This window comes from Scyliorhinus torazame, chromosome 15, assembly GCF_047496885.1.
Source record: "Scyliorhinus torazame isolate Kashiwa2021f chromosome 15, sScyTor2.1, whole genome shotgun sequence".
In the NCBI taxonomy this organism is placed as follows: Eukaryota; Metazoa; Chordata; class Chondrichthyes; order Carcharhiniformes; family Scyliorhinidae; genus Scyliorhinus; species Scyliorhinus torazame.
Window position 1 is genome coordinate 59,521,353 of NC_092721.1, and position 27,683 is coordinate 59,549,035.

The 27,683-nt window shown below is 50.7% G+C and overlaps 1 protein-coding gene across 1 annotated transcript in view; it reads right to left on the reverse strand.

Annotated features, from left to right (window-relative positions):
• The window catches only part of LOC140391393 (uncharacterized protein C3orf85-like), an 81,327-nt gene that overhangs the window by 21,553 nt on the left and 32,091 nt on the right, over positions 1–27,683 (reverse strand). Inside the window, exon 3 of the mRNA XM_072475941.1 lies at positions 18,489–18,625. Coding sequence (XP_072332042.1) covers positions 18,489–18,625 — 137 coding nt within the window. The remainder of the gene's footprint in view (positions 1–18,488; positions 18,626–27,683) is intronic.

The following is a 27,683-nucleotide window of genomic DNA, read 5'->3' on the forward strand; positions in this document are numbered from 1 at the left end:
GGAAAAACTCCGGAGTGATTCTCACCCGTTTTCCGGCGACTTAGTCCACAGAAGGGAGAATCTCACTATTTAGTTTCTAACCTTCGTCTTCATGTGACCATGTTTTTTCAAATAGATTTTACAACAAACTCATTTGTCTTTATCTATACTGTTAATTAATCTATCTTGTTACAAATACTTCATGCATTCAGATAAAGTACCTTTAACTTGAACTTTTCCTGTCCGCTGAATTCACTGATGCACTATTCCTATTAGATTCACTGTCCCATCCTGTTATTCATTCATCTTTACCCAAATTGCTACATTGCTCTGTGACTTTGACTTTTCACTTTAGACTGTGCATGCTTCAAAATCTGCATTTTATTTGGATCTTTGAGCAGCGAGCTACCACCACTTCCTCAACCACAGGAAGAGCAACAAATAGGTGCAAGGCATCATGCTGATAGTTTCACTTTTTCGTTCACCTGGGTGATGTTGGACTGTTTGTATTTTAGACTAATATCTGACTAATGTATTTTGCCATTGATTTGTGTGGTTATTATTTGACGATTTCACTCAGACTTCTGTGGGTTCATGGATTGTCGTGGGGACTGGGAGGAAAGCTAAGGGGGATCCATGGATCTGTTGGAGATACCCAGTCTGTGAGGTGGGGCAATGGTGGCGGATCTGTGGAAATCGAATTATTCAGATATGTGGCTGGAAATCCTGTGCCGGTGGTTTGAGTTCAGAATGGGAATGATCAGACTTAGACCTGGAAGCGAGTCAGGTAAAGTGTAGATGAATCAGCAAGTCACTTGCAACCATGCCAGCCTGCCATTTCCCGTGAGGCCTGGAACGGTGTCTGAATTTTTCCTCCAATATGTGAGCACCGGACTCTTCTGCTGTGCCCATTTTGTCTTCCTCTTCTTCCTCCCCATCAAACTCCAAGGAAAGGTTGTGTATCATTCCCTCCTCCTGCAGCTCCAGGCCTCTCTGAATGGGACACTCTGGCTGGATCATACTAGAAGGCATAAACCTGACCGGTTAAGGCAAAGGAAGCACATCTTTAACATGCTGGTGATAGTTTAATGCCTCTGGATGTAGCTCCCCCCACTTCATGTTTAGCTACCAGGTGGGCATTAGCAACCACTGAAGCAGTTTGGAAGTTGGAAGAAGTGATAGGACTGCCGCTGGATGGATGAATCACAACAGCTGCCTAGCAACTGAGCGCAGACCTGTAAGATATATGTAGCACAGTGGTTAGCACTGCTGCCTCACAGTGCCAGGGACCCGGGTTCAATCCTGACCTTGGTGCCTGTCCGTGTGGAGTTTGCACGTTCTCCCTGTGTCTGCGTGGGTTTCCTCAGGGTGCTTCGGTTCGCTCCTACAGTCCAAAGACATTCACGTTGGTGGATTGGCCATGCTAAATTGTCCCTTAGTGTCCAAAACAGTTAGGTGGGGTTACGGGAATAGGGCGGGGGCATGGACCTGGATGAGTAGCTCCTTCGGAAAGTTGGTGCAGACTGGATGGGCCGAATAGCCTCCTTCTGCACTGCACATCTCTGCAGAGCCTTCTCCTTCTGACAAGGAAGACGCCATTGTTAGCCTTCACCTTCTGACCAGGAAGGCATCTCTGCAGAGCATTCTACTTCTGACAAGGATTATGCCATATCACAGCCTTCTCTTTCTGACGAGGATGATGCCATATCACAGCCTTCTCCTCCTGACCAGTAAGACATCATGTTGCCTTCTCCTTCTGACCAGGAAGACATCTCTGCAGAGCCTTCTCCTTCTGACCAGGAAGACGCCATGTTGCCTTCTCCTTCTGACCAGGAAGACACCATACCACACCCTTTTCCTTCTGACCAGGAAGACATCTCTGCAGAACCTTCTCCTTCTCACCAGGAAGACACCATATCACAGCCTTCTCCTTCTCAGCAGGAAGACATCTCTGCAGAACCTTCTCCTTCTGACCAGGAAGACGCCATTGTCAGCCTTCTCCTTCTGACCAGGAAGACATCTCTGCAGAGCATTCTTCTTCTGACAAGGATGATGCCATATCACAGCCTTCTCTTTCTTACCAGGATGGTGCCATATCACAGCCTTCTCCTCCTGACCAGTAAGAAATCATGATGCCTTCTCGTTCTGACCAGGAAGACATCTCTGCAGAGCCTTCTCCTTCTGACCAGGAAGACACCTCTGCAGAGCCTCCTATTCTGACCAGGAAGGCATCTCTGTAGAGCCTTCAACTTCTGACCGGTAAGACATCTTTGTAGAGCCTTCTCCTTGACCAGGAAGGCATCTCTGTAGAGCCTCCTTCTTCTGAACAGGAAGTCATCATGTTGCCTTCTCCTTCTGACCAGGAAGATATTTCTGTAGAGCCTCCTCCTTCTGACCAGGATGATGCCATATCACAGCCTTCTCCTTCTGACCAGGAAGATGCCATATCACAGCCTTCTCCTTCTGACCAGGAACACATCATGTTGCCTTCTCCTTATGGTCAGGAAGGCATCTCTGCAGAGCCTTCTACTTCTGTCAAGGAAGATGCCATATCACAGCCTTCTCCATCTGACCAGGAAGATGCCATATCACAGCCTTCTCCTCCTGACCAGGAAGACATCATGTTGCCTTCTCCTACTGACCAAGAAGACATCTCTGCAGAGCCTCCTCCTTCTGAACAGGAAGTCATCATGTTGCTTCTCCTTCTGACCAGGAAGATATCTCTGTAGAGCCTCCTCCTTCTGACCAGGTAGACATCTCTGTAGAGCCTTCTCCTTCTGACCAGGAAGACATCTCTGTAGAGCCTCCACCTTCTGAGCAGGAAGACACCATATCACATCTCTGTAGAGCCTCCTCCTTCTGACCAGGAAGACACCATATCACAGCCTCCTCCATCTGACCAGGAAGACACCTCTGCAGAGCCTCCCCCTTCTGACCAGGAAGATGCCATATCACAGCCTTTTCCTTCTGACCAGGAAGACATCTCTGTAGAACCTCCTCCTTCTGACCAGGAAGACATCTCTGTAGAGCCTCCTCCTTCTGACCAGGAAGATACCATGTTGCCTTCTGACAAGGAAGACATCTCTGCAGAGTCTTCTCCTTCTGACCAGGAAGATGCCAAATTACAGCCTCCTCCTTCTGACCAGGAAGACACCATATCACAGCCTTCTCCTTCTGACCGGTAAGACATCATGTTGCCTTCTCCTTCTGACCAGGAAGACATCATGTTGCCTTCTCCTTCTGACCAGGAAGACATCATGTTGCCTTCTCCTTCTGACCAGGAAGACATCTCTGCAGAGCCTTCTTCTTCTGACCAGGAAGACACCATATCACATCTCTGTAGAGCCTCCTCCTTCTGACCAGGAAGACACCATATCACAGCCTCCTCCATCTGACCAGGAAGACACCTCTGCAGAGCCTCCCCCTTCTGACCAGGAAGACATCTCTGTAGAGCCTCCTCCTTCTGACCAGGAAGATACCATGTTGCCTTCTGACAAGGAAGACATCTCTGCAGAGTCTTCTCCTTCTGACCAGGAAGATGCCAAATTACAGCCTTCTCCTTCTGACCAGGAAGACATCTCTGTAGAGCCTCCTCCTTCTGACCAGGAAGACACCATATCACAGCCTTCTCCTTCTGACCGGTAAGACATCATGTTGCCTTCTCCTTCTGACCAGGAAGACATCATGTTGCCTTCTCCTTCTGACCAGGAAGACATCATGTTGCCTTCTCCTTCTGACCAGGAAGACACCTCTGCAGAGCCTTCTCCTTCTGACCAGGAAATCATCTCTGTAGAGCCTCCTCCTTCTGACGAGGAATACATCATGTTGCCTTCTCCTTCTGACCAGGAAGACATCTCTGTAGAGCCTCCTCCTTCTGACCAGGAAGACATCATGTTGCATTCTCCTTCTGACCAGGAAGACATCTCTGTAGAGCCTTCTCCTTCTGACCAGGAAGACATCTCTGTAGAGCCTCCACCTTCTGAGCAGGAAGACACCATATCACAGCCTCCTCCATCTGACCAGGAAGACACCTCTGCAGAGCCTCCCCCTTCTGACCAGGAAGATGCCATATCACAGCCTTTTCCTTCTGACCAGGAAGGCATCTCTGTAGAGCCTCCTCCTTCTGACCAGGAAGACATCTCTGTAGAGCCTCCTCCTTCTGACCAGGAAGATGCCATGTTGCCTTCTCCTTCTGACAAGGAAGAAATCTCTGCAGAGTCTTCTCCTTCTGACCAGGAAGATGCCAAATTACAGCCTTCTCCTTCTGACCAGGAAGACATCTCTGTAGAGCCTCCTCCTTCTGACCAGGAAGACACCATATCACAGCCTTCTCCTTCTGACCGGTAAGACATCATGTTGCCTTCTCCTTCTGACCAGGAAGCCATCATGTTGCCTTCTCCTTCTGACCAGGAAGACATCATGTTGCCTTCTCCTTCTGACCAGGAAGACACCTCTGCAGAGCCTTCTTCTTCTGACCAGGAAGTCATCTCTGTAGAGCCTCCTCCTTCTGATGAGGAATACATCATGTTGCCTTCTCCTTCTGACCAGGAAGACATCTCTGTAGAGCCTCCTCCTTCTGACCAGGAAGACATCATGTTGCCTTCTCCTTCTGACCAGGAAGACATCTCTGTAGAGCCTCCTCCTTCTGACCAGTAAGACATCATGTTGCCTTCTCCTTCTGACCAGGAAGACATCTCTGTTGAGCCTCCTCCTTCTGACCAGGAAGACATCTCTGTTGAGCCTCCTCCTTCTGACCAGGAAGACACCTCTGCAGAGCCTTCTCCTTCTGACCAGGAAGATGCCATATCACAGGCTTCTCCTTCTGACCAGGAAGACATCCCTGTAGAGCCTCCTCCTTCTGACGAGGAAGACATCTCTGTAGAGCCTCCTCCTTCTGACGATGAAGACATCTCTGTAGAGCCTCCTCCTTCTGACGAGGAAGACATCTCTGTAGAGCCTCCTCTTTCTGACCAGGAATACACCATGTTGTCTTCTCCTTCTGACCAGGAAGACATCTCTGCAGAGCCTTCTCTTTCTGACCAGGAAGACATCTCTGTCGAGTCTCCTCCTTCTGACCAGGAAGACATCATGTTGCCTTCTCCTTCTGACCAGGAAGACATCTCTGTTGAGCCTCCTCCTTCTGACCAGGAAGACATCTCTGTTGAGCCTCCTCCTTCTGACCAGGAAGACACCTCTGCAGAGCCTTCTCCTTCTGACCAGGAAGATGCCATATCACAGCCTTCTCCTTCTGACCAGGAAGACATCCCTGTAGAGCCTCCTCCTTCTGACGAGGAAGACATCTCTGTAGAGCCTCCTCCTTCTGACGATGAAGACATCTCTGTAGAGCCTCCTCCTTCTGACGAGGAAGACATCTCTGTAGAGCCTCCTCTTTCTGACCAGGAAGACGCCATGTTGTCTTCTCCTTCTGACCAGGAAGACATCTCTGCAGAGCCTTCTCTTTCTGACCAGTAAGACATCTCTGTCGAGTCTCCTCCTTCTGACCAGGAAGACGACATATCACAGCCTTCTCCTTCTGACCAGGATGACATCTATGCAGAGCCTTCTCCTTCTGACCAGGAAGACATCTCTGCAGAGCCTTCTCCTTCTGACCAGAAAGACAGCATGTCACTGCCTTCTCCTTCTGACCAGGAAGACACCTCTGTAGAGCCTTCCCCTTCTGACCAGGAAGGTGCCATGTCAATGCCACCTGCTCCTATCTGCAGTCCTTGAGCTGGTGATTTATGCAGCAGGATTTACTCTGCTGTCCAGGTGATGCTGGCAGCCTGACACCCCTCGTAGGACTCCAACCACTTACAGCTGAGGAATGAAGGCATCAGCAATGGCGATTCTGTGCCACTGGTTGAACAACTGAGTGTTATTATCCATGGTTTAAATAATTTTGACAGAACCACTTTTATGTATCTGGGAATATATTCTTGCCGATTGTGCGTCATGTGGTATGTAGTGACGTCAGCAGAATTGTACACGGGCTTTGGGCAGCTCACCATCTTGATTGTATTGAGCACCACCCTTCATAAAACTCTCATCGTGTATTGCAAGAATCAGTGTGTTGGCACATCCATGTTTTTAACTTTGCAGCAATAAATATAACAGCAAAGGCAACTGCCAATGAGGACTGATGCAGAAACATCGCTGGAAAGATTTTCATTGACTAATTGTGGGACGGCATTGGGAACAACAGAAAGTTCTCGGGACCAGATTCTCACGCACACTCAGATGTCGGGTGAAGAACTTCCATCGATGTGAAGGTTTGACAAATGTTTTCGCCAGCAACTGTGAGTCAGAAGACTGACAGTTGGGGAAGACCATCCTACGTTGAAGTGAATGGGTTCTGCGCTGCAGGGACTGCGCAGATGATGAAGCTACACGGGATGCGGGGAACGGGGATTTCGAAGTCTGCCGACTCAGTGTGAGCCAATATTCAGTCCAAATACCCAAGGAAAAATGGGAAAGAATTCCTAGTTGCATGTTCAAGAGATTGTTTGTGCCGTACTTACCAACACAGTCAGAAGGAAGAAGTGTAGACCGTAGGAGCCGGGATCGAAGAAATGGCGGTAAAAACGAGTGCCATGGACGCATTTGATGAGGATTATGAAACATGAAATTCATAAGAAGAAAAATTTTTAAATCACACTCGCAACAGCATTTGTAAATGCAGCCGTTGATCTCCGTAGTGCTTGGAACCCAATGTATATTCACTATCTAGCAAAAAGCAATGCTCTTGGGAAATCAGGAGAGCAAGTCTTTATGACCATTAAAACAAATTGGTGGAAAATTACGAAGTGCATGGCTAGAATTCTTCAACATTTACTCGCCAAGAGAGTTTCTTCATGTTGCTCTGACAGGATTATGATTGGCCATGACACAGCTTGTTAATTCCAATACAATACTACCAGCAAAATGATAAAACACCACGTCATATCACACCTGTCACTGTTGACAATGTTCACTAAATACTTTAAACACATTTAGGACAGTGTAAGGTGAGAATTCAACATTTATAATGCATCTGGGGCGGGATTCTCTCAGCCCACGCCGGTTCGGAGAATCGCCGGGCAGGGCGCGATCCGCATGACGCCGCCCCGACGCCGGTCCGCTGATTCTCCGCCCGGGATGGGCCGACTGGCCACCAAAACAGCCCAAGTCATGCCGGTGCCATTCACATCTGGTCTTACCCGGCGGGACCTCGACGTCCATTTTGTGGGGGGGGGTCCTACCCCGGGGGGGGAGGCCTCCACCGTGACCTCTCCTGGGGCCAACCGATCAGCGGGCCGGCCTCTCCTGGTGGGGGCCTCATTTACTCCACGCCAGCCCCTCTAGCCCTACGCCATGTTGCATTGGGGCCGGTGCGGAGAAGGAAGCTACCGCGCATGCACGCATTCGTGCTGGTCGCAGCGTGCATGCGCAGACCCGTGGTGCCTATTTGAGGCCGGTATCTACAGCTGTAGCGGCGTGGGTCGCTCCAGTGCCATGCTGGCCTCCTGTAGGGCAGAGGATCGCTACACATAGCGGTCCGATGATGCCGTCATTAAACTCTCCAGTTTTTACAACACGTCAACACTCTGCCGTCAGAAGGGAGAATCCCGCCCATAGTCTTTTTATGTTGTAGTCAAAGGATGCAAACTGTTGTATAAAAATCTGAAGTGTTTGGAATGTAAATAACTGGAAGCTTATTGAGCCACTTGACCACATTGTAAAGCTAAATGCACAGATTTATCACTCAAACTATGTTGTATTGCATACAAATGTTATTTCATCACCCTTTGCATTTCCTTAGCTTCTGCCTTCCAAGTGCCTTTGTCTGCCTGAGTGACCCTACACAGTGCCACTGCATAGTGGTTGCAGAATTGTTGGCAGAAGACTGGTAGATTTCAATGGGGGAAACTGCAGATGCCGATGCAGGATGTGTGAGGCAGCTCTGCTCATAGAAGACCCAACTTCAAACTGCAGCCTCGCTGAATGGACAGCAACAAGTCTGGCATGACTGTCATACTCACTGCATTGTGCTTCTTGGTCCGCTAATATGACCTCTATTCCGCTGGCCTTGAGTGCCAGGAGTGCAAATTCAAATAATTACTCCAAAAATGCCCACAGTTTCAAATTAAGGTGCTACTAAATGTCATGAGAAAGACACCAGTTAGCATGGGGAATGTTAATCGACCATGCTGAGCATAAATGATAAGTCGATCTAAATGCATTCTGCAAAATTTAGAGATTCTGTTCATAATGTGAAACCTGTCAAATATGAGTGTCTTTCAGATATACTCTCATGTTGGAAAGAGGGAGATACTTGACCAAATGCTGCCGCCCACCAGACCCCCACCCGACATTTGCCCTCAGTTATTTATCCTGTATGTTATGCACATGAGTAAATGATATTAGGTTCATTTGGTAAACCCACTTGAGGTTTGCACCTCAGATTTATTCACATTTCCTCAATATTCCAGGCTTTTTGCCAAAGACAGCAAAATATAAAATCACAAGAGCAAGGTTAGAAAAACTATATGCAACATTTCGACTATAGCAAGAAAAATCATAATACTTAAGGTTAAATGCAACTGCTACTTGCCATCTGCACAAGATTAAACAAAACTATCTCCATTCCCATTTGTCTAAGGTATGCTGTAGTTTAATTTCCCTGATTCAATAATCCCACTGAATTAACACTCCAAGGAAAGATGAGTCAGAGATACAAGTGAGGGGACTGGATTTACACCATTATCTGCAGATGCACCCAGTGCAGTCTGCCCCTGAGTTTACAACTAAGTTATGTCTGAGAACAAAGATAACAAAGACAGGATTTTTCAAATGTGGGGTTTCCCACCCCGTTACCCAAAGAATCAGGGAAGAAAGCACCATCTTCAATACTAGTTGCACCAAAGCCATTTAATGTTCAGTGAGGCATTCCTTGGCTAAAGGTGAGACCTCTGCCCCTTAAGTCCTGCCTTCGAGAGCTGCTGGCCAATCAGATGGCTAACAGCTCTATAACCCCAGCAGCCCAGGTTAAAGCAGCAGCCACTGCTGGTACAATAGTCAGTTCCCAATGAATCATAGAATTTACAGTGCTGAAGGAGGTCATTCGGCCCATCGAGTCTGCACCGACCCTTGGAAAGAGAACCCTATTCAAGCTCATGCCTCCACTCTATCCCCGTAACCCAGTAACCCCACTTAACTTAAGGCCTAGCGGGCCTCTGTCAACAGGGGGAAGGTAGTGGACTGGATTAACGGGCGGGCCTTGTCTGTGTATTGGGGAACCCACTGGGCGTAGTACGAGACGAAGCCCAGGCAGCGATTCAGGGCTTTGGAGCAGTGGGGGAGGGGAAATTCCATAAGGGGGCGGATGCGTTCATGGTCAGGGCCTATCACTCCATTACGCACTACCTATCCCAGGATGGCCAGACGGTTGATGCTAAACACGCATTTTTCCTCGTTATAGGTGAGGTTCAGAACGTTTATCCGGTCTGAAGTCCAGCGGCTGCTGAAGGAAGGCATAATCCAGGCCAGCAATAGTCCCTGGAGAGCCCAGGTGGTAGTTGTGAAGACCGGGGAGAAGCAGAGGATGGTCGTAGACTATAGTCAGACCATCAATCGGTACACGCAGCTAGATGCGTACCCTCTCCCCCGCATATCCGACATGGTCAATTGGATTGCCCAATATAAAGTCTTCTCCACCGTGGACCTCAAGTCCGCATACCACCAGCTCCCCATCCGCCCGAGTGACCGCAAGTACACGGCCTTCGAGGCAGATGGCGGCTCTACCATTTTTTAAGGGTCCCATTTGGCGTCACGAACGGAGTCTCGGTCTTCCAACGGGAGATGGACCGAATGGTTGACCAGCACGGTCTGCGAGCCACGTTCCCATACCTCGATAATGTAACCATCTGCGGCCATGACCAGCAGGACCACGACGCCAACCTCCGCAAATTCCTCCAGACCGCTAACGCCCTGAACCTTACCTATAACGAGGAAAAATGCGTGTTTAGCACCAACCGTCTGGCCATCCTGGGATACGTAGTGCGCAATGGAGTGACAGACCCCGACCCCGAACGCATGCGCCCCCTTATGGAATTTCCCCTCCCCCACTGCTCCAAAGCCCTGAAACGCTGCCTGGGCTTCTTCTCGTACTACGCCCAGTGGGTTCCCCAATACGCAGACAAGGCCCGCCCGTTAATCCAGTCCACTACCTTCCCCCTGTCGACAGAGGCCCGCCAGGCCATCAAAGCGGATATCGCAAAAGCCACGATGCACGCAATCAACGAGTCTCTCCCCTTCCAAGTCGAGAGCGACGCATCCGATGTCGCTATGGCGGCCATTCTCAACCAAGCGGGCTGACCCGTGGCCTTTTTCTCCCGGACCCTCCACGCCTCAGAAATCTGCCACTCCTCAGTGGAAAAGGAAGCCCAAGCCATAGTGGAAACTGTGCGACATTGGAGGCATTACCTGGCCGGCAGGAGATTCACTCTCCTCACTAACCAACGGTCGGTAGCCTTTATGTTCGATAATGCACAGCGGGGCAAAATTAAAAATGACAAGATCTTGAGGTGGAGGATTGACCTCTCCACCTATAACTATGAGATCTTGTATCGTCCCGGAAAGCTGAACGAGCTGTCCGATGCCCTGTCCCGCGGCACATGTGCCACCGCACAAGTAGACCGCTTCCAGGCCCTCCACGAGGACCTCTGCCACCCGGGGGTCACTCGATTCTACCATTTTGTGAAGTCCCGCAACCTCCCCTACTCTGTTGAGGAGGTCCGGACAGCCACCAGGACCTGCCAAATCTGCGCAGAGTGCAAACTGTATTTTTTCAGGCCAGATAGAGCGCACCTGCTAAAGGCTTCCCGTCCCTTTGAACGCCTCAGTTTGGATTTCAAAGGCCCCCTCCCCTCCACCGACCGCAACACATACTTCTTAAATGTGGTGGACGAATACTCCCGTTTCCCTTTCGCCATCCCCTGCCCCGACATGACCGCGGCCAGTTATTAAAGCTCTCGGCACCATCTTTACACTGTTCGGTTTCCCCGCGTACATCCATAGCGACAGGGAGTCCTCCTTATGAGCGACGAACTGCGTCAGTTCCTGCTCAGCAAGGGCATTGCCTCGAGCAGGACGACCAGTTACAACCCCCGGGGGAACGGTCAGGTAGAGAGGGAGAACGCTACGGTCTGGAAGACCGTCCTACTGGCCCTACGGTCCAGAAATCTCCCAGTTTCCCGTTGGCAGGAAGTCCTCCCGGATGCCCTCCACTCCATCCGGTCGCTGCTGTGTACCACCACTAATCAAACGCCTCACGAGCGCCTCCTGGTCTTCCCCAGGAAGTCCTCCTCCGGAACGTCGATGCCGACCTGGCTGGCAGCCCCAGGACCCATCTTGCTCCGAAAGCATGTGCGGGTGCACAAATCGGGCCCATTGGTCGAAAGGGTTCACCTTCTCCAAGCAAACCCTCAGTACCCCGACGGCCGACAGGACACGGTCTCCCTGCGGGACCTGGCACCCGCCGGAACCACACACACCCCCCTAACACCAATCACCCCCTCCCTCCCACCGGCGCACCCCACGGCCGCTCCCTTCCCGGGTGGATCGGTCCTCCTCCCGTGCCCGCTCAGGAGTAAGGAAACAGGGACAAACAGCGCAACGCTCCCAGAGACGACAGTGCCCGAGCCAGCACCTGCACCACCCCCGGGGCTGAGACGATCGACGAGGATGACCAGGGCATCCACTTGACTCGTGGAATCCGTGTGACAAAACAAAAATCTGTAAATAATTCTGACAAAACCTGTAAATAGTTAACTGTTGAGATCAATGCATAACCACTGTATGGAAAATAATTCCAGGACCAACTTTGTAAACCCCTACCACCATGCGACCCACCACCCCTCTGGGTTCCTTTTTAACAAGGGGTGAATGTGGTGGTATGTATTAGGGTAGTATGGTACCTGTGATGCCGAGAGGCTATTGTAGCACAATCAATTACTCACGAGCCTCGATTGACTTCATCACTTCCCGACTCGTGAGTAATTGATTGTGCTACAGACACCAAGGGCAATTTAGCATAGCCAATCCACCTAACCCGCACATCTTTGGACTGTGGGAGGAAACCAGAGCACCCGGAGGAAACCCACGCAGACACGGAGAGAACGTGCAGACTCCGCACAGACAGTAACCCAAGCCGGGAATCGAAACTGGGACCCTGGAGCTGTGAAGCAACTGTGCTAACCACTGTGCTACCATGCTGCCCTAGAACCCCATGAAAAGGGGCAAATGGAGGCCAGACTGAAGAGAAATCAGGGGTATTGGCAGGGCCTGTGTGGCAGCAAGGGGAGTGAGGGGGCTTGGGGGGGGGGGGGGGTCAGATTTGAGAGGACAGGATAAGGGGGTATGACCAGATTGGGAGGGCGGCAGGGTGCCTCTGACAGACACAGGAGATCCCCAAAGGTTACCCCCTTGCACAACGGAGCCCAAGCAGTAAAGCTGCAGGCTATGTGTTTGGCATGTGCCACCCACTGCTGCGGGTAAAATAGCAGCGAGGCAGGGCGAAGCCCGTAAGTGGACATTCATTGACCATTTAAGGGCTTCAATACGCCCAAGAATGGGCAAGCGGTCCAACACCTCCATCGTCCCCCCGTAAAATGGAAGATAGATGGGGGACGGGCGGAAAGATGACAGGCAACCACGGGCTGCATTTTAAGAAACCACCCCCCCCCCAACACCCCCTGCTTTGAAACCTACAATCGGAGGACCATAACATTCTGCCCAATGTTTATTTCAAAACTTTCAAAATAGTATGCAGTTCAAATTCATTTTCTTCACTATTTAACGAGTGTTTGTATAGTTATTGTGGTGGTATGTATTAGGGGTCATGTGGGACTGTGAAGCCATGATGCTATTGGCTGACAGATCCCGGGTCCTGGTTGGCTGTTGACCCCTGGCTCCGCCCTGGAGGCGGAGTATAAGAACCCGTGCTTCTCCCCGCCGCTCCATTCTGTTGCTGAACTGCTGGGAACAAGTCACGCTTAATAAAGCCTCATCGACTTCATCTCTACTCGTCTCTCTCGTAAGTCATTGTGCGCTACAATTTATTAAACGTGCTTAAAGGACTATGGAGCTCCGGATCGCCCCGGAATGCCTGCGGATCAGCCCCCACGCAGTGAACTCGGCAGCAGTTTTTAAACACAGGCAAGCTTGTTTCAAAGGCTACCTCCGAACGGCCCCCGGCCGGATCACAGAAGACCAGAAACTGCAGGTCCTGCACTCAAGGGTAAGCCCGGAAATTTACCCTCTCATAGAAGACGCAGAGGATTTCCCGACGGCGCTCGCAGCACTGAAGAGCATCTACGTTTGCCCCGTGAACCAGGTCTACGCACGCTACCAACTCGCAACGAGACGGCAAAGTCCCGGAGAATCGTTAGAGGAGTTCTACGCCGCGCTGCTAATTTTGGGACGGGGCTGCAGCTGCCCGCCGGAAAACGCGACTGAACACACGGACATGATAATTCGCGATGCGTTTGTGGCAGGTATGAACTCTCCCCAAATCCGCCAAAGACTTTTAGAAAAAGAGTCGCTAGGACTCTCAGAGGCACGGGCCATTGCAGCCTCCCTAGATGTGGCCGCGCAAAATGCCCGCGCCTACGGCCCCGACCACGCGGCAGCCCCTTGGGCTGCGTGGACCCCCGTCCCATCAACCCCCCCCCCCCCTCACAGGCTTGCGCGGTTAAAGCGCCGGATCATCCCGGGGGGGCCCGCTGCTATTTCTGCGGGCAAGCGAAACACCCCCGGCAGCGCTGCCCGGCCCGCGCAGCTATTTGCAAGAGCTGCGGCAAAAAGGGCCACTTCACGGTTGTGTGCCGGTCCCGGGGGGTCGCCGCAATCCCCAGAGAAGAACGACCCCAGCGCATCCCAAACGCTCCCCAACCCCCCCCAGCGCCCCATATGCAACTCGCGGGCGCCGCCATTTTGGGTCCCGGCCACCACGAGGGGAGGATGGGCGCCGCCATCTTGTGACTCCCCAGCCACGTGCGATGCATGGGGGTGGCCATTTTGTCCACCCCCGACCACGTGCGATCCATGGGGGCGGCCATTTTGTCCACTCCCGGCCGCGTGCGAGTCATGGACGCCACCATCTTGGATGACAACAAAGGACCCCAGCATCGACGGCTCCACGGGGTCCGAAGAAGATGCTGAGACACTACGACCACGACTGGCCTCGGTGACGCTAGATCAATCACGGCCCCGGACGCTCCAGACGACGACAACAACGGTGCTGATCAACGGACACGAGACACCATGCCTGATCGACTCCGGGAGCACCGAAAGTTTCATCCACCCCGACACGGTAAGACGCTGTTTTTTGACCATCCATCCAAGTACGCAAAAGATTTCCCTAGCTGCAGGATCCCACTCCGTAGAGATCAAAGGGTTCTGCATCGCGAACCTAACGGTGCAAGGGAGGGAGTTTAAAAACTACAGGCTCTACGTCCTTCCCCAACTCTGCGCGCCCACATTACTGGGATTAGATTTCCAGTGCAACCTGCAGAGCCTAACGTTTCAATTCGGCGGCCCAATACCCCCACTCACTATCTGCGGCCTCGCAACTCTCAAAGTTGAACCGCCGTCCTTGTTTGCAAACCTCACCCCGGATTGCAAACCTGTCGCCACTAGGAGCAGACGGTACAGCGCCCAGGACCGGATATTTATTCGGTCTGAAGTCCAGCGGTTGCTGAAGGAAGGCATAATCCAGGCCAGCAATAGTCCCTGGCGAGCACAGGTGGTAGTAGTAAAGACCGGGGAGAAGCAAAGGATGGTCATAGACTATAGCCAGACCATCAACAGGTACACACAGCTAGATGCGTACCCTCTCCCCCGCATATCCGACATGGTAAACCGGATCGCCCAATATAAGGTTTTCTCCACCGTGGACCTCAAGTCCGCCTACCACCAACTCCCCATCCGCCCAGGTGACCGCAAGTACACAGCCTTCGAGGCAGACGGGCGTCTATACCACTTCCTAAGGGTCCCATTTGGTGTCACGAACGGGGTCTCGGTCTTCCAACGGGAGATGGACCGAATGGTTGACCAACACGGGTTGCAGGCCACGTTCCCATATCTCGACAACATAACCATCTGCGGCCACGATCAGCAGGACCACGACGCCAACCTCCAAAAATTCCTCCAGACCGCAAACGCCTTGAACCTCACATACAACGAGGATGCGCGCTATCGACGAGTCCCTCCCCTTCCAGGTTGAGAGCGACGCCTCCAACGTAGCTCAGGCGGCCACCCTTAACCAAGCGGGCAGACCAGTTGCCTTCTTCTCCCGAACCCTCCACGCCTCAGAAATCCGCCACTCCTCAGTGGAAAAGGAAGCCCAAGCCATAGTGGAAGCTGTGCGACATTGGAGGCATTACCTGGCCGGCAGGAGATTCACTCTCCTCACTGACCAACGGTCGGTAGCCTTCATGTTCGATAATGCACAGCGGGGCAAAATTAAAAATGACAAGATCTTAAGGTGGAGGATCGAGCTCTCCACCTTCAACTACGAGATCTTGTACCGTCCCGGAAAGCTGAACGAGCCGTCTGATGCCCTATCCCGCGGCACATGTGCCAACGCACAAATAGACCGTCTCCAAGCCCTCCACGAGGACCTCTGCCACCCGGGGGTCACTCGGTTCTACCATTTTATAAAGTCCCGCAACCTCCCCTACTCTGTGGAGGAGGTCCGTACAGTCACCAGGAACTGCCACATCTGCGCACTTTTTCAGGCCGGATAGAGCACACCTGATCAAGGCTTCCCGCCCCTTTGAACGCCTCAGTTTGGATTTCAAAGGGCCCCTCCCCTCCACCGACCGCAACACATACTTCCTGAATGTGGTGGACGAGTACTCCCGTTTCCCCTTCGCCATCCCCTGCCCCGACATGACAGCGGCCACAGTCATCAAAGCCCTTAGCACCATATTCACACTGTTCGGTTGCCCCGCATATATCCATAGCGACAGGGGGTCCTCCTTCATGAGTGACGAGCTGCGCCAGTTCCTGCTCAGCAAGGGTATAGCCTCGAGCAGGACGACCAGCTACAACCCCCGGGGCAACGTGCTGTGTACCACCACTAACCAAACGCCTCATGAGCGCCTCCTTGTCTTCCCCAGGAAGTCCTCCTCCGGAACGTTGCTGCCGACCTGGCTGGCGGCCCCAGGACCCATCTTGCTCCGAAAACATGTGCGGGCGCACAAGTCGGACCCGTTGGTCGAGAAGGTTCACCTCCTCCACGCGAACCCGCAGTACGCCTACGTGGCGTACCCCGACGGCCGACAGGACACGGTCTCCCTGCGAGACCTGGCGCCCGCCGGCAACACACACACCCCCCCGACACCGATCATCCACTCCCTGCCACCAGCGCACCCCGCGACCGCCCCCTTCCCGGGAGGATCGGTCCTCCTCCCGTGTCCGACCAGGAGTGAAACAGAAACAAACACTGAAACGCTCCCGGAGACGACAACGCGGGAACAAGCACCTGCACCACCACCGGGGCTGAGGCGATCGACGAGGAAGACCAGACCGCCCGCTCGACTCGTGGCATCGGTGTGACATCAAGAATGTTGTTGGACTGTAACGAAAATGTTCTTTTCTCTTACGAATATTGTAAATAGTTTCACAAACCTTGTACATAGCCCAGTGTAGGGCTAAAATTGTAATGACATGCCCAAAATTTTCCTCCCAGGACCAGCCTTGTAAACCCCTACCACCATGCGAACCACCACCCCGCCGGGTTCATTTTTAACAAGGGGTGAATGTGGTGGTATGTATTAGGGGTCATGTGGGACTGTGAAGCCATGATGCTATTGGCTGACAGATCCCGGGTCCTGGTTGGCTGTTGACCCCTGGCTGCGCCCTGGAGGCGGAGTATAAGAACCCGTGCTTCTCCCCGCCGCTCCATTCTGTTGCTGAACTGCTGGGAACAAGTCACGCTTAATAAAGCCTCATCGACTTCATCTCTACTCGTCTCTCTCGTAAGTCATTGTGCGCTACAGTTATCATTGGAGATTAACTCATATATATGAAGAGTTACCTGCTGAAAACAATACAAAAATGTTTTTTTTTACCTCAGTCAAGATTAGCAATGAGCACACGTTAGAGGTCAGCCCACCACATTGATTTTCTAACCTGTACTCCTATCCAACAAGCCTTTTCGAGAAGTGCTGAATCATTGAATAATTATTTACGTTTATTGCAGCCACATTGTCAAGTTAATTTGATTTACGCCTTCTTGTGAATCACAACAATGTTGTTGAAACAATGAAACACACTGCACAGTTAAAACAATAGTTTTTAGCCCCAACATAAATCTAAAATAGGTTGTAATGCACAGGAACAGGCCTACTTTTGACAGACATGGTCCATCAAGTGTATCTTCTTCATCCTGGTAGTCATATGATAAACTAATGACTTGGTGAACTAATTATGGTAGTCTATCACCAGCAATATGCCTTCAGCAGACTGAAACACGGGCCTAGGTTAAACACTGAGGGCCGCTGGCCCATTTGATGCCTCCCACGTTGTTTGTAAAATCAAGGCAAAAGTGGGGATGGGCAGGCAGTGGGTTCACCATCAATGGTATGGTGCCTATTTTGAGGTTATACATGAAGGGCCACCTTCTCAACCTTGCCCCTTGCCTGAGGCGTGGTGATCCTCAGATTAAATCACCACCAGTCAGCTCTCCCCCTCAAAAGGGAAAGCAGCCATTTTGTGTTTTTTTCCTGCGGGTGGCTCACAAAATCTAATCCATGATGTTAGCAAATATCCGTGTCGTCAAACAACAGTCACCTGTTCCTTCCGAATGCTACAATTACCAGGTGTTATGTCTCCAAATACCCATCTGGAGATTGGCCTCATGTCTTGATGTATTTCCTTGTTTTAAACTTAAATGATGACAGTGATTGACCTAAAGGGTCTACACGGTCAAATCCAAACAGAAAATATGGGTGGCCAGTGTTTAGCACTGCTGCCTCACAGCACCAGGGACGCGAGTTCAATTCCGGTCTTGGTGACTGTTTGTGTGGAGTTTACACTTTCTCTGGATTTCTTCCGGGGTTTCCGCCGGATGCTCCGTTTTCCTCCCATAGTCCAAAGATGTGCAGGTTAGGCGGATTGGCCATGCTAAATTTCCCCTTAGTGCCCCAAAAGTTAGGTGGGGTTACTGAGTTATAGGAATGGGGTGGGAGAATGGGCCTAGGTAAGGTGTACTTTCAGAGGGTTGGTGCAGACTTGATGGGTCGAATGGCCTCCTTTTGCACTGTCGGAATTCTATGATTCTAAAATTCCTCCCCAAAACTCCTTTAATATTCCTTAATGAGCTAGAGCTAAACCTGTGGGCACTGTGGGATTAATCCTCGAATTGACCAAAGTTATCAGTAACTTTAAATTCAACTGAAGGAAAATCATCTCCAATTCTGAAAGCATGCAAGTGCATTATTTAACCTAACCAGATCAAGTCTTACCTGTTCTGCCTGAGTGACTCCCCACACGTTATTTGCACTGTTTGGGTCCCAGTATCCTTGCATTGTATCAGTTTGCCTTTTGTCGCGAATGAAGTGGTGGGCTTCTTCATCAGCCAAAAATGGTGCAGCTGCAGCCCCTGCCAAATAGACAATATTTCTGACAGCAATTGCACAAATCATCTGCAGAAGATTTGAAAAGCTTTGACAGGTACCTGATCTTCACCAAGATGTAAACTTTAATTCTCCGTTTGTGCTGAGGTACCAGTGGACACAATGGGCGCGATTCTCCGATGCCGCGCCGTTTGGGAGAATCGCCTGGGGCGCCATTTTTTCACGCGACGCCGGTCCGACGCCCTCCCGCGATGCACCCAAGCGGCGAGATCGGCACAATCTAGTTCTGCGTGGCACAGTCCGGTGAATCACCCGAGACACACAAAATGGCAATTCTCCGCCACCCCGGCTATTCTCAGGCCCGGATGGGCCGAGGGGCCTACCCAAAACGACAGCTTCCTGCTGGCGGCATCCACACCTGGTCGCTGCCAGCGGAAACAGCGCGGGAATGCTGGGGGTGCGGCCTGTGGGGGGTCGAGGGGGGTTCTTTCACCGGGGTAGGACTCAAAAGGGGATGGCCCGCGATCGGTGCCCACCGATCGGCGGTCCGGCCTCTCGGAAGGAGGACCTCCTTTCCTCCGCGCCCCGCAAGATCCATCGGACATCTTCTTGCGTGGCGGCCTCGGGGAGGACGCAAACACGCATGCACGGGGTGACGGCAGTTAGGCGTCGGATGACGTGGCGCCGCTTCTATGCGGTGCCAATGCTCGGTGCGCGCTGACGACGCTGCTTTAGCGACACGCCCCCCGAATTTCTCGCGGCCCCGATCCTAGCCCATTGTCGGGCCCTGAATCGGTCGAGACCGGGGCTGTTTCGCGCCATCGTGAACCTCAACGGCGTTCACGACGGCGTGGGCACTTAGTCGTGGAAGCGGAGAATCGCGCCCAATGTTTGGGAATGAACATTCTCAGTTAAGGATTTCCAACCATACGTGGTTACAGACAGTGGGTGGGAACATGAAGGGGTTCAGCTGTGATGTCCTCCAATGTCAAATAGCTTGCTGAAAGGGTCTATCTTGACTTTCACACAAAGAAGAACCACTTTGAAAAGATAGCAGCAATAAACAGTGCTATGAAAAGTATAGTAACAGAAATTCAGTGACTTCAGGAACAAGGGGGAGAAGAAGGGAAGCAAATTCAGTCTGCTAATTCTCGATCTCCATTGCTGCCAAATGGGTCTCTGCACCAGGAACAACTTTGGGATTTATAAATTTACATTCACCTGAACCATTTTTTTAAAGCACTAAAGAGTGTTTATTCAAATTAAAATATGACAACAAGACATTTACAGAACACTTGTTGCAAAAGGCAAAATGGCCTTTCATCATTTACAGTTTCCTTCACTAAACTACTCCTTTCAAGCTGGAAGGACCCCAAAAACATATCTTATTGTCTGTCTTGCACTGAGATGACATCCGTGAGCCCACTATCCGTGGTATTCCCATATGCAGGCTGGAATCACTGAGTTGCACAATACATATACAATTACAATGTTAAACTGAGTACAATTAGCATGGAAAAGTTTAAGGCCATTAGAATGGTTAGGCAGCACGGTGGTGCAGTTATTAGCACTGCGGCCTCATGGCCCCTAGGACCCCGGTTCGATCCTGCCCGGGTCACTGTCCGTGTGGAGTTTGCACATTCTCCCAGTGTCTGCGTGGGTCTCAACATCACTACCAAAAGCTGTGCAGGGTACCTGGTTGGCCACGCTAAATTGCCCCTTAAAAAAAGGAATGGTTCGGTCGTTGTTTTTGATTGGCACAGATGCGATGGGCCGAGGGGTCTTTTCGGTGTTGTATGATTCTATCACTCTATTGACATTCTAGTCCATGCAGTCTTGCATTCATCTTAATCACGCGCATCTCTCCTTGCAGTTCCGGGATGTTACATTTCAATTGTCCCATGTGTCCTCTGCAGGACTTCCTGCAGAGTCCACAGAATCTTTCCAGTGAAGAAGGAGGTTATTCGACCCATCGAGATTGCACTGGCTCTTTGATAGAGCATTCTATCTGGTCCTATTCCCCTGCCATACCCCCACAAATCTTGCACATCCTTTCTTTTCAGATAACAATCCAATTCCCTTTGAATACCTTGTTCGAACCTTCCTCCACCACCCTCTCAGGAAGTTCATTCCAGACTCCAACCACGATTGGGTGAAAACAGTATTCCTCACATCACGCCTGCACCTTTTGCCCATTATTTTGAATCTGTGCCCTTTGGTTCTTGATGTACTCTTGACAGGGAACAGTTTCTCACATTTTAACCTGTCCATACTCCTCAGGAGTTTGAGGGCCTCTATCAAGTCTCTGTCAGCCTTCTGTTCTCCAAGGAAAACAGGCTCTTCAAACTATCTTCAGAGCTACAGTTCTTTATCCCTGGAAAGTGGAGGCAGCATCATCTGTGGCCAAGAGGGCTCTTGAACCAGCCTACCAATGAGTGAAAGATCCTTCAGGTAATGGATCCTTCCAATGCTCAGTAATCAGTAATTTTCTACCACATTTCCTGAAGTTACAGCGAGGTTAAGATTATGCAGTCTCTGGCTGCTCTTCAGTACTTGTCCCAACTCGCCATTCCCCACATGCCAGCCTATCCTGAGAGAATCAGGAAGCTATGGGATAGGAAATAGCAGTCGAGTCCAAAGTTGTATCCAGCCAACATTTACACATTCAGGACATCAGAAGTCTCTGGATAATGATGAGGAGCAGCAACACTGGTGAAGAAATTTCCTCTCAGTTGAGTCTGTCTGCAGCCCAATTCAAGTGACTGCTGAACTTGTACTTGTACCATCAATGCTAGCTTGGTTCTACTTTTATTTGAATGCTGTGCCAGAACACTTAAAACAACTTATAAATAAATCAAACTAATTCATTGAATAAAAATAAATATCTCTGACAATGGCAACAAACAGTATTATTTTTCTAGGAAAGCACACAAAATCTCCAAACAAACAACCAGCCAAAGTAAATTTGGCTGCAGTTACGGTGCAGACTATATAAATTAAAATGAGTAAAATATTGACACAGACCAACCAGAAGCATTTTATAACTTTCGATGTTACTAACATCCATTAATTTGTCTTAGGTGGCAGCACTTTTTCTGTAAATTAGAAGGTTGAGGGTTTAAGACCCAATCCATCATTCAATCTCATAAACTGAGATAATACTTCAGTGCAGTACTGAGGAAATGTGTGTTTTCAGGTGCTGAATTTACCATAAAATTTAAACTGGGCTAACCTCTTTCAGATGGATGTAAAGTTTTCCTGAAGAAATTCAGCAAGTTGTTCTGGTATCCTCGTCGACATTCATCCCTTTACTAATATCACCAAAAAAACAGATCAACCACCTATTTATCTGTTATTTGTGGAATCTGCCTGCAGTATTTGGCGACAAACAACAGTGGCTATCTGGAGTCTCTATTGACCTCTGACCCCTGCACTTTGTCAGCTGAGAATGGTGTGTGGGACAGCATTAAAATTGGGTGGGTCAGTTTATCGGCATGAAGTCTCTGCATTCCCACCAGTGGAATTCCAAGGCAAATGAGACTCCCGTTAAAAACTGCTGAGGGCCTAATTTAATGTGAATGCCTTGGCTGGTGAACATGACTGACAGAGCATTATTTATTGTGGGTGTCACGGTGGCACTACTGCCTCACAGCGCTGGGGACCCGGGTTCACTTCAGGCCTTAGGTGACTGTCTGTGTGGAGGTTTCCTCTGGGTGCTCTTATTTCCTCCCACTGTCCAACGGTGTACACGTTAGGTGGATTAGCCACGCTCATTTTTTTCAGCAGGAATTCAGCTGTTGGAGTGAGCAGAGCTACAGAGTCGAGCGGTGAGTATTTAAACTCGCTGCTTCGCGGATTCGAGTCTTTTCGGCGGGAATTCAGCTGTTGGAGTGGGCGGAGCTACAGAGTCGAGCGGTGTGTATTTAAACTAGCTGCTTCGCGGATTTGTGTCTTTTCGGCGGGAATTCAGCTGTTGGAGTGAGCAGAGCTACAGAGTCGAGCGGTGAGTACTTAAACTCGCTGCTTCGCGGATTCGAGTCTTTCCGGCGGGAATTCAGGTGTTCGAGTGGGCAGAGCTACAGAGTCGAGCGGTGCGTATTTAAACTAGCTGCTTCGCGGATTCGTGTCTTTTCGGCGGGAATTCAGGTGTTCGAGTGGGCAGAGCTACAGAGTCGAGCGGTGCGTATTTAAACTAGCTGCTTCGCGGATTTGTGTCTTTTCGGCGGGAATTCAGGTGTTGGAGTGGGCGGAGCTACAGAGTCGAGCGGTGCGTATTTAAACTCGCTGCTTTGCGGATTCGAGTCTTTTCGGCGGGAGTTCAGCTGTTGGAATGGGCAGAGCTACAGAGTCGAGCGGTGCGTATTCAAACTAGCTGCTTCGCAGATTAAGCTGTTGGAGTGGGCGGAGCTGCTTTGCTGCTTAAACAGCAGCCACAGGGTCTTTGGGGATAAATTTGAAGAGTGACATCACAGCAAAGCAGTGACCTGGTTGGCTGGTAAGGAAAGTGCTCCAATTCGCAGTAGCTGGGAGAAATGTAATTCTTGTTTTACTTCTGTTGTGGGAAAAAGCTTGAAAGGTTTATAAGAGATAGGATGTATAATCATCTGGAAAGGAATAATTTGATTAGAGCTAGTCAACACGGTTTTGTGAAGGGCAGGTCGTGCTTCACAAACATCATAGAGTTCTTTGAGAAGGTGACCAAACAGGTGGATGAGGGTAAAGCAGTTGATGTGGTGTATATGGATTTCAGTAAAGTGTTTGATAAGGTTCCCCACAGTAGGCTACTGCAGAAAATATGGAGGCATGGGATTCAGGGTGATTTAGAAGTTTGGATCAGAAATTGGCTAGCTGGAAGAAGACAAAGGGTGGTGGTTGATGGGAAATGTTCAGACTGGAGTCCAGTTACGAGTGGTGTACCACAAGGATCTGTTTTGGGGCCACTGCTGTTTGTCATTTTTATAAATGACATGGAGGAGGGCGTAGAAGGATGGGTGAGTAAATTTGCAGATGACACGAAAGTCGGTGGAGTTGTGGACAGTGCGGAAGGATGTTACAAGTTACAGAGGGACATAGATAAGCTGCAGCGCTGGACTGAGAGGTGGCAAATAGAGTTTAATGCAGAAAAGTGTGAGGTGATTCAATTTGGAAGGAATAACAGGAAGACAGAGTACTGGGCTAATGGTAAGATTCTTGGCAGTGTGGATGAGCAGAGAGATCTCGGTGTCCATGTACATAGATCCCTGAAAGTTGCCACCCAGGTTGAGAGGGTTGTTAAGAAGGCGTACGGTGTGTTAGCTTTTATTGGTAGAGGGATTGAGTTTAGGAGTCATGAGGTCATGTTGCAGCTATACAACACTCTGGTGCGGCCGCATTTGGAGTATTGCGTGCAATTCTGGTCGCCGCATTGTTTTCGTTAGAGAGAAGGTTAAGAGGTGACCTAATTGAGGCATACAAGATGATCAGAGGATTGGATAGGGTGGACAGTGAGAGCCTTTTTCCTCAGATGGTGATGTCTAGCACGAGGGGACATACCTTTGAATTGAGGGGAGATAGATATAAGACAGATGTCAGAGGTAGGTTCTTTACTCAGAGAGTAGTAGGGGCGTGGAATGCCGTGCCGGCAACAGTAGTGGACTCGCCAACACTAAGGGCATTCTAATGGTCATTGGATAGACATATGGACAATAAGGGAAATGTGTAGATGGGCTTTAGAGTGGTTTCACAGGTCGGCGCAACATTGAGGGCCGAAGGCCTGTACTGCGCTGTAATGTTCTATGTTCTTCGTGTACTGGTAAGTATTGTGATTGGTAAGTAAAATCTTTATTCCTTTCACTTATTCATTATTCAATATTATATTTGTAATCAGTAAAGGTAAAGTACAAAAATGGCAGGAGATCCCAGAGCCGTGTTATGCTCCCCGTGCTCAATGTGGGAGTTCTGGGACGCGGCCGATGCCCCTGACTCCTTCATGTACGGGAAGTGTGTCCAGCTGCAGCTCCTGTTAGACCGCATGATGGCTTTGGAGCTGCGGATGGACTCACTTTGGAGCATCCGCGATGTTGAGGAGGTCGTGGATAGCACGTTCAGTGAGTTGGTCACACCGCAGATTAGGATTAGTGAGGGAGACAGGGAATGGGTGACCAAAAGGCAGAGAAAGAGCAGGAAGGCAGGGCAGGTGTTCCCTGCGGTCATCTCCCTCCAAAACAGGTATACTGTTTTGGATACTGTTGGGGGAGATGACTCACCGGGGAAGGCAGTAGTAGCCAGGCTCATGGCACCGTGGCTGGCTCTGCTGCACAGAAGTGCGGGAAAAAGACTGGCAGGGCTATAGTCATAGGGGATTCAATCGTAAGGGGAGTAGACAGGCGTTTCTGTGGTTGAAAACGAGACTCCCGAATGGTATGTTGCCTCCCAGGTGCACGGGTCAGGGATGTCACAGATCGGCTGCAGGACATACTGAAGGAGTAGGGTGAACAGCCAGTTTTCATGGTGCATATAGGCACCAACGATATAGGTAGAAAATGGGATGAGGTCCTACAACCAGAATTTGGGGAGTTAGGAGATAAGTTGAAAAGTAGGACCTCAAAGGCAGTAATCTCAGGATTGCTACCAGTGCCATGAGACAGTCCGAGTAGAAATTCAAGAATATTCAGAATGAATACGTGGCTTGAGAGATGGTGCAGGAGGAAGGGGGTTCAGATTTTTGGGACATTGGAACCGGTTCTGGGGGCGGTGGGATCATTACAAATCGGATGGTCTACGCCTGGGCAGGACTGGAACCAATGTCCTAGGGGGTGCTTTTGCTAACACTGTTGGGGAGGTTTTAAACTAATGTGGCAGGGGAATGGGAACCAGATTAGGGAGTTAGAGGTCAGTAAAGAGGCAGCAACTAAAGCTAGTAAGGTACTAGATAATAAACTCAATGTGACTAAGGGGAAGAGTAGACAGGGAAGAGATGATGAATGCAAAGGGACAGGTGGTCTGAGGTACATTTGTTTTAATGCGGGAGAAGTGTAGCAGGTAAGGCCAATGAACTTAGGGCTTGGATTCGTACCTGGGAATATGATGTTATTGGTATCACTGAGACTTGGTGGAGGGAAGAGCAAGATTGGCAACTAAATATCCCAGGGGAGAGATGCTTCAGAAGGGATAGAGAGGGAGGTAAAAGGGGTGGAGGAGTTGCATTACTGGTCAGAGATGATATCACAGCTGTGATTAAAGAGGGCACGATGGGTAGAGCAAAGAAACAGGAAGGGTGCAGTAACATTGTTGGGACTTTACTACAGGCCTTCCAAAAGCGAGCGTGAAGTAGAGGTACAAATATATAGACAGATTATGGAAAATATAGGAGCAATAGGGTGGTCGTGATGGGAGATTTTAACTTCCCGAACATTGAATGGGACTCATGTAGTGTTGGAGGCGTAGATGGAGCAGAATTTGTAAGGAGCATCCAGTCGAGTTTTTTAGAGCAGTATGTAAATAGTCCAACTCGGGAAGGGGCCATACTGGACCTGGTATTGGGGAATGATACCGGCCAGGTGGTTAAAGTTTCAGTCGGTGATTACTTTGGGAATAGCGATCACAATTCCGTAAGTTTTAGAATACGCATGGACAAAGACGAGAGTGGTGCTAAAGGAAGAGTGCTAAATTGGGGAAAGGCCAAGTATAACGAAATTCGGCAGGAGCTAGGGAATGTGAATTGGAAGCAGCTGTTTAAGGGTGTGGTAGTATGTATTGGGGGTCATGTGGGACTGGAAGCCCTAATGTCATTGGCTGACAGATCCCAGGTCCTGGTTGGCCGTTGACCTCAAGCTCCGCCCTGAAGGCGGAGTATAAGAAGCCGGAGACTTCCCCCGCAGGCCAGTTTACTATCGAGCTGCGGGGGAACAGACACGCTTAATAAAGCCTCATCGACCTCACTCTATTCGTCTCATGGAGTCTTTGTGCGCTACAATTTATTAAGCGTGCCTAAAAAGGACTATGGAGCTCAGGATCATTCCAGAATGCCTGAGGATCAGCCTCCACGCAGTGAACGCGGCAGCAGCCTTCAAACACTGGCAGACTTGCTTCGAGGCCTACATCAGAACGACCACCGGCCGAGTCTCAGACGAACAAAAACTGCAGGTCCTGCGCTCGAGGGTGAGCACGGAGATTTTCACCCTCATTGAAGACACCGACGATTTCCAGACGGCGTTCACAGCACTCAGAAGTCTCTACGTTCGCCCAGTTAACCAAATCTACGCTCGCGACGAGACGGCAAGCTCCCGGAGAATCGATGGACGAGTTCTACGCCGCGCTGCTGATTTTGGGACGAGCCTGCAGCTGCCCGTCGGTGAACGCAAACGAACACACGGACATGTTAATGCGCGATGCTTTTGTGGCAGGTATGCAATCCTCCCAAATCCGCCAAAGACTTCTAGAAAAAGAGTCGCTAGGACTCTCAGAGGCACGGGCCCTAGCAGCCTCCCTAGACGTGGCCGCGCGTAATACCCGCGCCTACGGCCCCGACCGCGCGGCAGGCCATTGGGCCCCGTACGTACCCGTCGCGGCAAACCCCCTACTCCCCCCCACAGGCTTGCGCAGTCCAAACAACGAGTCGCACCGGGGGCGCCCGCTGTTATTTCTGCGGCCAGGCGAAACACCCCCGACAGCGCTGTCTGGCCCGCGCAGCCATCTGCAAAAGCTGCGGAAAAAAGGGCCATTATGCGGTTGTGTGCCGGTCCCGCGAGGTCACCGCCGTCCCGGGAGCACAGGGAGCCCTACAAGCAGTCTATGCGCCCCAACCCCCCCAGCACGCCATGTACGACACGCAGGCGCAGCCGCTCTGGGTCCCGAACACCGCGGTCCCGGGAGAACTGGGAGCCCTGCACGCCGCCTACGCTCCCCAACCCCCCTCCCCGCAGCCCATGTATGACCCGCCGCCGGCGCTACCACTTTGGGTCCCGGCCAACACTCTCCACGGAGAGGAGGGAGTTTTTCGCGTCCCTAACGCCACCCTAACCCCCGTCCCGCGCCCCACGCCTGACCCACCGGCGCCACCTACTTGGACCCCGACCACCGCTGTCCCCGGTGAGGGAGCTCCTC